General features: G+C 41.5%; 2 protein-coding genes across 3 annotated transcripts; both read left to right on the forward strand.

The window, feature by feature from the left end:
* Positions 1–1,005: 1,005 nt before the first annotated feature.
* LOC115753864 (uncharacterized protein At5g41620) lies at positions 1,006–4,930 on the forward strand. 2 transcript variants are annotated; one of them, XM_030692699.2, is made up of 4 exons: positions 1,006–1,239; positions 1,734–2,223; positions 2,796–2,918; positions 3,222–4,930. In XM_030692699.2, the coding sequence occupies exons 2-4, from the start codon at positions 1,768–1,770 to the stop codon at positions 4,593–4,595; spliced, it is 1,953 nt and encodes a 650-aa protein (XP_030548559.1). In that variant the 5' UTR covers positions 1,006–1,239; positions 1,734–1,767; the 3' UTR covers positions 4,596–4,930. The 2 variants fall into 2 exon arrangements, with proteins under 2 accessions (XP_030548559.1, XP_030548561.1); XM_030692701.2 differs by having other exon boundaries at positions 1,743–2,223.
* A 1,545-nt stretch (positions 4,931–6,475) lies between these two features.
* On the forward strand, positions 6,476–8,509 carry LOC115753865 (putative pentatricopeptide repeat-containing protein At5g37570). Its single transcript, XM_030692702.2, has one exon. The coding sequence runs from the start codon at positions 6,577–6,579 to the stop codon at positions 8,236–8,238; it is 1,662 nt and encodes a 553-aa protein (XP_030548562.1). The 5' UTR covers positions 6,476–6,576; the 3' UTR covers positions 8,239–8,509.
* Positions 8,510–12,197: the final 3,688 nt, after the last annotated feature.

Raw genomic sequence — 12,197 nt, forward strand, 5'->3', positions numbered from 1 at the left:
TCCACACGCTTCGTGGCAAAACCATTGGCCCTCGGCCCGACCGGTCAAATCGGATAAGGCCGCTGGGTTCTTTCCGACCTATCACAGCCCAGGAGAAAACCAAGCTCACCATGCCTTTCATGTGCTCCGCCGCACCTGATCTCAGCCGAATGATTCGTTCTCGTTTTCGAATCGCACCCCCCCAAGTCCCTTAACTTTATAATTTATAATGCGCTAATTCTTCTGTAGTCATACCCAATCAGTACTTCGGACAGGTTCATGCTTAAATTAATGGTCCGAATCACTTGTTAATATGCGATGTCTCTTTTGTAAAGTAGAGCCGGCAATATTTAACCCGGTTGATTAATTTAAAAGTGGCATAAGTTCGAAATACGATAATACGCTCAACAAAAATAAAAAAACGCAGCAATTATTAATTTGATGGGACAGTACTACAAAAAATTCCCTAAAAACTCGTGCCATATCTATCCATAATTAATTTTCGTATCATAAAAAATCCGAAAGTGATGTCGACGTGCCATACTCGTGCCAAGTGTCACATTTATTCCAAAACAAATTTTTTTATCACAAAAAATTTAAAATCACCAAAATCTTCAATTGAGAAGTTTGCTAATTTCCCCCAAAAGATTCCTCAAGTTTCGAAAAAGATTTGCTAAAATCTGTCATTTTCATATGAAAATTAGTTTGAGACAAATTTCATATGAATATTTATATTTGAGTTTTTTCATGATTCGAAAATTATTATGGGATAAACATGACACGAGTGTATCAATTTGAAAATCCTTGCGAAAAGAAAATAAACTTATGATAAATGTACTGTGGATGCAATCATAAATGCGATAACAATGTATCAATTTGAGATTCTTATTGGTATATTTTGAAGATTTGACTTGATACGGACGGTGTTGCATTTTTTTTTTTTTTTTTTTTATGCTTTACGAGCTTATAATGTAATGCTTGCTTTTTTTTTTTTTTTGGTCGGGTCTTCTAATGTAATGAAGAGGTCGGTGAATGGTGAATGGTGACTGGTCGACTGTCCACCCTCCCTCTTCATCGTAATCGTAGACGAAGAAGCCATTCGAGGAACACGAGAAAGCTCTCCGATATTTTCGCGACTTCTTAAAGGGTTCGAGGCCCTTTCCCTTTTCTGCATTTTGCTGCTCGCAATCGGCTCTGTCTCAGCTCTCGTCGGCAAGTGTGCCATCCCAAGCTAATCTTTGCGCTCATGAACTAAGAAAGGTACGATCTTGAAATCGCAGATCTCGTTCGCATTGTATTGCTGTTGCTCTTGTGCAAATAGGAAGGAGTGAAAAACAAAAAGATGATGACTTGTGTGTTCCTGTGGATGTTTTGCGCTTTTCTATTTCCCGTAGCTTTAAGTTCGATGTTTCATTGCACTTTCTCGTTGGAGATTTGGCTGATTTTGCCGGAGGTGAACTCTGTTTTAGTAAATGCGCAATGAAATTGAGAGCATAAGTTCCTTGTGCTCCGTGTTAGTCTTCAAGATGGAATAAACGAGAAAAAAAACAGAACAGTATTTCCTTTTGAAACCCTTCTCTGTGCAAATCGGTTCCGAGTTCATCTCCGTAGCTTCTCTGCTTTTCGTTTTGCTGTCGCGTGCTGTCCGCTACCGTGTTCTTGAATTTTGCTTCAGGAGAAAGCGCAGCGAACTCTGGATTAGATTTTTACTATTTTTGGGATCACACTTTCTTGCTCACTTTTGGTGCTTTTAGATTTGTCAGATCTAAATCAAGCCAACTACGTACAATGCCGAGAAGTAATCGGGCCATGGATACTCTTATCCCTGCTAAAATTAGAAAACGTGGGTCTTCGCCGGCCGCATCGTCCACGTCATCTACAGTCCAGCATTATAGATTCAAGAGAGCCATTTTAATTGGTAAAAGAGGTGGTTCTACCACTCCGATGCCCGCGTGGAGGCTGATGAGTTCCCAATCCCCATCTTTGGCTCAGCGGACCATGGAATCCCCTCAGTTCTCACCTTCTCAAAGTGGCAAAGGGAAGCTTCAGGAGCCGGTTTCAGCGAGGAAGCTGGCTGCTACTCTCTGGGAAATGAATGAGATGCCGTCACCGAGAGTGATGGAGGGATTGGAAGGAAGAAGGTTGAAGAAGGAGGGGAGAGGGAGAGAGAGGGTTGCCAGTTCAGTGCGTTCAGGTTCTCTCCCTCCACATTTGTCTGATCCGTCTCACAGTCCTGTTTCGGAGGTAATTAGAAATTCTGTGTGGATACCTTACTTAGCCAAAAATGAGATCAAGTAGGAAATTGTTCTTCATCTTTGTTGCTGTGCTATTGCCTGGTTTTCCTTGGATGAGGAGTCTCTTATGATTTAACCCTTGGTTTTTATTCCTAAAGTTGAGAATAGATCCAAATAGCACCTGTCCATCCAGTGCTATATGTCATCCTCAATTTACAGATATGAGACAAGTATTTGCTTTTTATGTTTGTTCGAGTGTGTATCTAGGCAGAATACTGCTTTGTGATTACCTTGTGTTGTGAAAGGTTAGCCTCAATGGCAGATCAAGTTATTAGTTTACGCTTAATTGCCAGCACGTTGAGTTTTGGAACTTAATTTTGTTTATCATCCATCAGTCTCTCTATTTTTGTACGTACTTTGTGATATTATATTTCCTCAGATGTGTTGTGCATTAGCATGATTGTGTAAAGGAGAAACTGAGTCAGGAGTCTCCTACCACTAGAGTTTCCCAAATTCCCATTTCTGGCAAAGTCAATACAGCTGAACTTCGATTTCGACTAGTGCATTTCCCTATTTTTGCAGAGGATGGATCGATCTGGAACAGGCAGTCACAGGAGAAGATCATCATCCTTTTCCCAAAGGCTTAGGGTCACAGAGCAAAATGGTGGCGCTCTTGGTTCTATTAGCAATGGCAGTTTAATGGAGGTAATTCAATTTAGGACTATCTCCATCCTTGGAAAAGGATATCGTTTTCCTTTTTCTTGGCTCCTTCGAGCAATGTTAATTAACTTTTCCCTGGAGACACATAGGGTTTTCTCCAAAATGTTAACTTGATTGATAACCTGTCCGATTCTTTCAATTTCTTGATATCTCTGTCATCTGGAATAAACAATATAGCTTCCCATACTTAATTTGGCTGTCTGTTACAATTGTAATTATGAGTTTGATAGATACAATAGTAAAAAATTTGAAGACGGTAAGTTAAAGATCTCTTCATTCAAAGTGCAGACAGAAAACAAATCTCAAGCCCAGACACCTCATGGCCAGATTGTAGGAGTAAAGACTCGTCTGAAGGATGCTAGCAATGCCTTAACCACATCAAAAGAGCTGCTGAAGATTATAAATCGTATGTGGGGCCCTGAAGATCGGCCCTCGTCAAGCATGTCTGTCATGTCAGCTTTGCACGCTGAACTTGAGAGGGCTCGCTTAATGATTAATCAAGTTATCCAGGAACAACGCTCAGAACAGAGTGAAATAAATTATCTGATGAAGTGTTTTGCCGAAGAAAAGGCAGCATGGCGAAGCAAAGAGCGGAAAGTGGTTGAGGCTGCCATTGAGTCTGTTGTTGGAGAACTTGAAATAGAAAGGAAGTTGAGGGCACGGATTGAGAGCTTGAACAAGAAACTTGGAAAAGAACTAGCTGAGTCAAAGGCTTCTCTGCTCAAGGCAGTTCAGGAACTTGAGAGCGAGAAGAGAGCGAGAGAGATAATTGAACAAGTCTGTGACGAATTAGCTGGGACTGGTGAAGAGAAAGATGAGACAGATGCCATGAGGAGGGAAACTATGAAAATCCATCAAGGAATGGAGAAGGAAAGGGAGATAATGCAATTAGCTGATGTGATACGAGAGGATAGGGTCCAGACGAAGCATTCTGAGGCTAGGTATCAAATTGAGGAGAAAAATGCTGCCATTGATAAATTGAGAAATCAACTTGAAGCTTCTCTAGGAGCAAAAAAGTCAAAAGAAAAAAGTCGACGCCCACCAAGTCATGCCAATAAGGTAGATATCTCAGACTACTTGAGTAGAAGTTGTCTCGGTGCTCGTTACAGTGAAGAAAATGAGGACGATGGAGGAGACATAGAAGACGGGATCAAATGCAAAGAAGATTCTGCTGAAAGTGAACTTTATTCTATGCAATTTGATGTGAACCCCCATAACAAGAGCTACAAGTGGACCCACACTCATGTTGTCCCACCAGCTGAAGAAGAGATGAAAGCAAGGAAGTCAACCTCCGGAAGAGCACCGAGGAGGAGTACTTCCCTGCAGAGGAGTATATCTGATGGAGTTGAATGGGGCATTCAGACAGAGAGGTTTCAAAATGGCGGAAACGAATTAGATTGGGAAAAGCTGCAGATGGAGGGTTATGGAGATGAAATGCATGCATACAAGTTGGTAAAGGGTCTGAGGGATCGAATGCTGTATGGTCCTACCACTGGGTCTCCGCGAGCTTTGGGTACTCCAACGAGACGACGGCAAGAGCCTGCAAGTGATGTGGACAACATTGCTCAGGAGAGAACCGATCTGGTGCCCGGCTGTGTGGGGAAGTCGAGGCTAGCTGAGGCTCGAACTGATGTCTACAATGTCAGAAAATCTAGGCGCTGAGTAATTCAGTATCCTTGACTTGCACATTTGTCGTAATCATCTAGAGCCATTTGACTCGGTGGCCATGGATGCTAAATGAAGGTTCAGTAACAATTAAGTGGTCTATGAGATGAGAGAGCAGGGATGCTGAGCTGTCGTGGCGGAAGCGATTTCTTACTTGCGGCTGGAATGAGAGGAGCAGTGTTTGAATGTGTTTTTCCCCTGCGAGGCAGAAGCATTAGCAGTATATTCTACGAGGAGTTTTTGCGCTGTAGAGAGCTTTCGTTTTGTAACTGAGTGAAGTTGCCTATGTATAGGATGAACTATTATGAGCCAGCAAATCCGTACTTTTTTTTTACCCGTATACTTCTTATTTTCTCAGGCTTGCTTCTTTCGCATCAAACTGCTTATTCTCTCCATAACAATTGCATTGCTCGACCTTTTCGTTGTCTTGCATAGCAGCATGACGGCGAGTCCATTTCAATGGTTATATGCAGTAAACCAGTCTTGTGATTAGAGCTTTGCCCTGTTGCAACCTAACTTGAACGCTGCAACGAGGTTCACAGGAAATGCTGCTACTTTTACCCCTCGGAACTGGCTGTTCTGGATTCGATCTGTCATGTTTGCTCTGTTTACTAGTTCTCTCCAGCTTGTCAACTGTCTTCTCCCCATCCATTTCATATCCTAACCTCAAATTGCACAGTTGCACGCCTCAACTTCCTCTGCATTTGACCCTTCTGAGTATATGGAATGAACAGGAGATGCCATGCCATTGCTTACCATTGAACGGCTTTTTGTCATTGTGGATTGTAGAACATCTGATCTGATGGAAACAATGTTCTACATGGGGTTTGACTCGGATCAAGTGAGAGCCTGGCTGATTAAAAATGGCTAATTGTGCAACCAAATCTATATTAAGATCGATTTAGAAAGTTCGGATCGTAAATTATAAGCGAACCAGTAGAATTCAATTAAATGAATAGGCTATGTTCAACTATTAAAAAGAATTTGTCACATTATTTAGTATACGGATTTTGTAAGCGAGTCTTAGTAAACATAACCTTTCTGTTTGGGACAAAAAAAAAAAAAAAATAGAACAACATTTCTCAAATCGTGGGTAATGCTTGAAGCGAACTCTTTATGTATGTAGGAAACTATAATTAAAATAATCTGCATGAAGTATGCGATTGAAAAATGAAAATTAGTTAGTGTCTACATATCAATTAAGTATACGATTAAAAAGGAAAAAAAAATTAAGACAAATGAATTATAAAGAAAATTGAGGATCGGTATCTTTTAGTCTTATCCTCCATTTGTAAGGGTAATAGGTTCCAATATGAGTCGGTTCACCTCCTGAAATTTGAAATTGGATCAGGCATTATCGATGCTAGTTTGTGGAACCACGAATTGGCCCACACGCTCCGTTTTGGTTCCTGGATCGCTCTCGTAATTGGTGATTTTTTTTTCTTCTTTTTTTTATTTCTTTTTATTCCCTACAAATTGGAATTTCTCAACATTAAAATGAAAAAATAACATACTAATTAGGGTTTTATTTAGAATAAAAAAATTAAGCATGCTTGGATTCGATCATACTGGCACTAATATATTGGATCCCATCAAAACTCCGAAGTTAAACATACTTGAGTAGTACTATTCTAGGTGATCTTATGGAAAGTTCCTACGTTGCACTTCTCTTTTTCATTTCATTATCAAAAAATAAAAAAAGTTTTAAGAAATCTTAACTGGTCTGATACCTTATGTAGAATCGAAAACTGGATCAGTTATTTTCGATTCCAAAATGAAATCGGAAATTAGACCGATTTATCAAGAATTACCGAAATCAACCGATTCGGTCCGATCCGATCGGCTTCCCGATTGGAGCAGGACCGATGCACACTCTACTGCGCATTTGATTTTGATATCATCTGCCGGGAAAGGCCCAAACGTCCCCGAGAAATTGCTTGTCTTAGCAAACTGGAGCCGCAATGCCTTCTCAATCCTCATGCCGTTCCATTCTTTATCGACTCGCGTCCCTGTCTCCGATAAGCTGCCTTCGATCGTCACCCTTCTCAAGTCCTGCAAGAACTCCGCCCACATTCACCAGCTGCACGCCCAGATCATCATCAAAGGGCTCGAGCAAGACCAGTTCGTCGCTTCCCATTTCATTTGCCTCTCCTATTCCCTCTCTTCTCTCTCCTACTGCTCTCGCTTCTTCAGCTGCATCCTCGACCCAAGCCCCGTCCTTTGGAATTCTCTCATTAAAGGGTATTGCGAGAGAGCTTCCTGGGTCGAGACACTCTCGGTTTTCATGCGCATGAGGAGAGTTGGAGCCGTACCCGATAAGTTCACATACCCGTTGGTTTTGAAATCTTGTGCCGGTGAGATGAGGGTGAAAGACGGGAGCGGGGTTCATGGGAGTGTTGTGAAGAGTGGTCTTGACAAGGACGTCTTTGTGGGCACGAGTCTGGTTGATTTGTACGGCAAGTGTAGCGAGATAGAGTGCGCGCGGAAGGTGTTTGACACTATGCCCCAGCGAAGTGTGGTTTCTTGGACGGCTATGGTTGTCAGTTACATCGGTGCTGGGGATTTGGTTGAGGCCAGGAGAATGTTTCAGGAAATGCCGCTGAGAAATGTGAAGTCGTGGAATGCGATGATCAGCGGGTTTGCGAGAGTGGGTGATCTGAGGAGTGCTAGGGAACTTTTTGAGGAAATGCCTGAGAGGAACGTGGTTACTTTTACAGCGATGATTGATGGGTATGCAAAGGCTGGGGATATGGCTTCCGCAAGGACTTTGTTTGATCAAGCCCCTGTGAGGGATATGTTTGCTTGGTCGTCAATGATTTCGGGATATGCACAAAATGGTCTACCAAATGAAGCTGTGAAGGTTTTTGTTGAGATGGTGTCAAAGAATATCAAGCCTGATGAGTTCACGTTGGTTGGCCTGATGTCAGCTTGTTCCCAAATAGGTTGTGGGAAGTTAGCCAAGTGGGTCGATTCTTATTTAAGCGAGAGTTCAATTGCTCTCGAGACAGCTCATGTTGTTGCAGCTCTAATAAACATGAATGCAAAATGTGGGAACATTGAGAGAGCGACAGAATTGTTTGAAATATTGCCTAAGCGAGACATCATTTCCTATTGTTCCATGATACAGGGGCTATCGATGCATGGATGTGGGGTTTTGGCAGTGAATCTCTTCATGCGGATGCTCCAGGAAGGAATTAATCCTGATGAGGTGGCCTTCACGGTTATTTTAACTGCTTGTAGCTGTGCTGCACTTGTAGGTGAGGGTATGCATTTCTTTGAGATGATGAAAAATGAGTACTCCATAGTCCCCTCCCCTGATCACTTTGCGATCATGGTTGACCTCCTTAGCCGGTCAGGACGGCTAAATGCAGCTTATGAGCTATTGAACACAATGCCCATGGAGCCCAATGCTAGTGCATGGGGTGCACTTCTAGGGGCCAGTAAGTTGCATGGTGACCTTGAGTTAGGGGAGGTGGTTGCTTGGAGGCTTTTTGAGCTTGAGCCTCAAAATGGTGGAAACTATGTGCTTCTGTCCAACATATACGCTGCTGCTGATCGGTGGGTGGATGTTTCTCTTCTCCGGAATCAAATGAAGGAGAGGGGAGTTAGAAAAGTCCCTGGTTGCAGCTGGATTTCTTAGTAACCAATTTCACTATTGCATCACTTAAGCATGTCACGCCTTCTAATATTTGGTGCCATGGGATTGCATGCACTGGGACAAGTTTGTGTGGCACCTGGGATTTGAGGAGAACTACACGGTGGAGTTAGGGTCTACCTGATTAGGTGTTCAACTCAGATTGGCAGAAGTGAGCCTAGCTGCGTTAGTTCAGAATTCTTCCTGATTTGATGTCTAAAACCACTTTGGTTTGCAGAGAAGTGAAAGTCATACAGTTGGAAAACAGCTAACGTTTACTCGATTCTTTTGAAACCTGTCTCTGTTCAAAACACTTCTGAGTTCATCTCAGTAGCTTCTCTCATTTTCTTTTTAGCTGTTGAGTGTTCGCCACTACTGTGTTCTTGAAGGAACATGTTTGTCACATTTTCTTGCTCGCTGGTGGTGCTTTTAGATTTTCCAGATCTAAATCTAGTCAAGTGCATACAATGCCGAGTAATCGACCAATGGATTCTTCGATCCCTACTAAAATTGGAAAATGTGGGTACTGGCTTTGTACTCATCATCGATAGTCCACAATTACAGACTTAAGAGAGCCATTTTAACTGGTAAAACGGGTTGGTTGGCCATTCTGATGCCCATGGAGAGGCTATTGAGCTCATGATACCCATCATTGGCACAAAGGACTGTTGAGTCACTTAAGTACTCACCTTCTCAAAGTGGCAAAGGGAAAGTCAGTTTCAGCCGGGCAGCTGGCAGCTACTCTTTGGGAAATGAATGAGATGCCATTGCCGGGAATGGAGGAGGGATCAGAAGAAAGAAGGTTGAAGAAGGAGGGAAGCAGGAGAGAGAGGACTTTCAACTATGTGCAATAAGGTTCTCTCCCTCCACATTCATCCGATCCATCTCACAGTCCTGTTTCAGGTAAATTACAAATTTTCATGTGGGGTTGTTATGCTAACAAAGAAATGTAGTAGGAAACTTTGTCTTTGATCTTTGTTTTGTGCTGGCATCTGGCTTTGCTTAGAACAAGAGTCTCTTATAATATAGATGTTTGGCGTTTATTGCTCAAGTTGAGATTAAATTGCCCATTTTCATTGATTGCTACACCTCATTATCGTTGTGTCCAAAAAGTTCTGCAGCAGCTAGTTCAAGACTCCTTTGCTAGCCTCACGATAATTTCATTGCCCTCACATGTAAGACCATGTCCCTCACTAGGAGCTTGACGCATATATGCATGATTTGTGGTTACTTTGGTCATGAAACCTTAGTCTCACTAATTGAACTTATCGACTTAATGCATATTTACATGCAAGACGAGGTGTTGAACTTATGTTGTCTGTTATCTATTTGTCTGTCAATGTTTTTAACATGTATTTGTCAGTCTATTTTTGCCATGTATCGTGATATTACATTTGCTCAGACGTGTCGTACATTAACATAGTGATGGAAACGAGAAATTGATGGAGGAGTCTCCTATTCCAGGGTACGTATTGGTTATTGATTCCCAATGTCTGGCAAAGTCAATCCAGGTGAACTTCTCTTTCAACTAATGCATTTTCCTATATACAGGGGATGGAACAATCTGGAACAGGCAGTCACAGGAGAAGATCACCGTCATTTTCCCAAAGGCTTAGAGTGACAGAGCAAAATGGTGGCGCTCTAGGTTCTATTAGCAACAACAGTTTAATGGAGGTAAATTAATTTGGTACTATCTCCATCCTTGCAAAAGAGAACCAATTTCCTTTCTTTCAGCTCCTCCAAGCAAAATTATTAATTTTTCCCATGAGATACATAGCATTTTCTCGAGTAAATTATTTTGATATATTTAGTTGATTGATAACCTGTCAGATTCTTTCCAATATCTTCATATCTCTTGGTCATTCTGAATAAGTTTCCCATACTTAAATTAGCTCTCTGTTACATATTTGACGGGTATGATAGATGTCATGTCTTGAATACTGTAAGGTAAAGATCTCTTCATCTAAGGTGCGGACAGAAAAAAAAATCCTCAAGCCCAGACACCTCATGATCAGATTGTAGGAATAAAGACTCCTCTTAAGGACATTAGCTATGCTTTAACCACATCAAAGGAGCTGCTGAAGATTATATAATTTACATGGGCTCATCAAGATCGGCCGTTTGATGATTCATGAACTTATTCAGGAGCAACGCTGCTCAGAACAGAGCGGAAAAATTATCCGCTTTTTTCTTGGCAAGCGACGAGTTGAGGTACATCAGTGGCCACAACCTATTCATCGATGGCGGCTCCACCATTGTTAACCCCTCGTTCCACAAGTTTCAGTATCCCCCTGAGGAGGCCTGATTGGGTCGGGTTGATCCTTACTTTTGTTTTTTATGAAACTAATGTGGTACCACATCAGCACCAAATATTTATCTTTTGTCATTTTAGCAATGCCAAGTCAGCAATTTGACAGCACTTCTAATGTAGATTGAAAGAAAAACTCGATTATACAAATAGAGAGAGGGAGATGACTCGATTGCATAATAAGAAAGTTGATGACCTGATTACATATTCAACGATACTTAGAGGACTAAAATTTGGACTCAACTTGTGATAATCCTTTTGCAACGCAACCGTCGAGCGCGGTTAGCTCAGTAGATTCGTAATAGCCTCGCCGATCATAGTGGTTAGATCACAAGTAAACCAAGCTACTTTACTTCTGTTGTCATCCTGGAAACACCAATTTTGATGTCAATAGGTCAAAATTAATCTGACTATATATCGACTATCAATTTGAATGTAGTATTAACTTGGGCCATGGGGATCAGAAAGTGTTAAAAGACTATTTAGCTAAAGAGGAATCTCCTAAGTCGGGTGGTTAGATAAAGCAGAGTCGTCACCCAAATAAAGTTAAGATCGACTGCAAGAAATGGTTGATCAGTAGAACATGTTGGGCTTCGATAAGGAGTGAGTAAACAGTATGTTAACCATCATATATGATTAGATACTGACTATGAGCAAAATCGTTTAGCATTGACTATGAGAAGACAGTAGAATCGAGTTGACAAAGGAGCAGTTTTCACCTATCGACTGATAGCGGAGTCAATGTTAGCTGAGTCAGGAAGCATTGAGATTTACAAGGATAAAAATAGCGGAAGCAGCTATTGCAATCAAACTACTGGGAGGGGGGAGAACGGTAGACATTCACAGTGAAAGCACTATGAAAGGAGCCCATCTGGAGAGGATGAGGCACCCGCAATTATATGGCTGAGCATGTTATGCTTGTCCTGGTACGTTTTCCGCCACATTGGAACGATTTGGTCGGCTTGGAGTTGAATGATTCCTGTGTCCGCTCTCTTGTCCTGTTCAAGCGTTATGGTTCTTGAACAGAGTTGCTTTTGGAATCTCAACCTCCTCCAATAATTTTTTAGTTTCTTTATAAGGCCGTCTTCGTCATTTTGTTCATTCATTTGGGAAGCAGAACTGTACGAGCTGTTAGGCAGAGGATTGCCAGATCTATTCATATAAATACTTTCTCGTTGCACGAATCGCATGACTCTTGAACCGCCTCGACGTAATTTTGATCATATTTCAAGGAGCGTTATAAGCCGTAAAAGGTATGGAGACCCGCTTTTTCCAACATTATTATAATATAACGTGTGGAAACTAATCAGGATTTTACAAATTAAGTCAACACGAAAAGTTCAAAGAAATAACGATGAACAGTAAAAGACATCGGTGATTACGTGATTCGATCTCAATATTGATACCTACATCCACGGAAAAAGTTAACAAAAATAATTTACTATAATCGGAGAATTAGAGTTACAATCGCTCAATATGTTCGTGCGTTTCGCACTTATATTATACTCAAATTCAAAATATTTATAGATAAAATAACTCAATTGGATATAATAAAAAAACTCACGCACGAATCGTGTAATCGCAACTCCTTCGTACGGCCGAAAATAACAATCGCAGTTCGTCCTTTTTTTCCTTTCTCTGGGCCCACACGCCTTCT

The sequence above is a fragment of the Rhodamnia argentea genome, chromosome 10, assembly GCF_020921035.1.
Source record: "Rhodamnia argentea isolate NSW1041297 chromosome 10, ASM2092103v1, whole genome shotgun sequence".
In the NCBI taxonomy this organism is placed as follows: domain Eukaryota; kingdom Viridiplantae; phylum Streptophyta; class Magnoliopsida; order Myrtales; family Myrtaceae; genus Rhodamnia; species Rhodamnia argentea.

Excerpts from the sequence above, each read along its gene's own strand:
- LOC115753864 (XM_030692699.2), top strand. The coding sequence starts at position 1,768 with ATGCCGAGAAGTAATCGGGCCATGGATACTCTTATCCCTGCTAAAATT. Across the intron at positions 2,224-2,795 it reads CTCACAGTCCTGTTTCGGAG|AGGATGGATCGATCTGGAAC; the intron begins GTAATTAGAAAT and ends CTATTTTTGCAG. Across the intron at positions 2,919-3,221 it reads GCAATGGCAGTTTAATGGAG|ACAGAAAACAAATCTCAAGC; the intron begins GTAATTCAATTT and ends TTCAAAGTGCAG.
- LOC115753865 (XM_030692702.2), top strand. The coding sequence starts at position 6,577 with ATGCCGTTCCATTCTTTATCGACTCGCGTCCCTGTCTCCGATAAGCTG.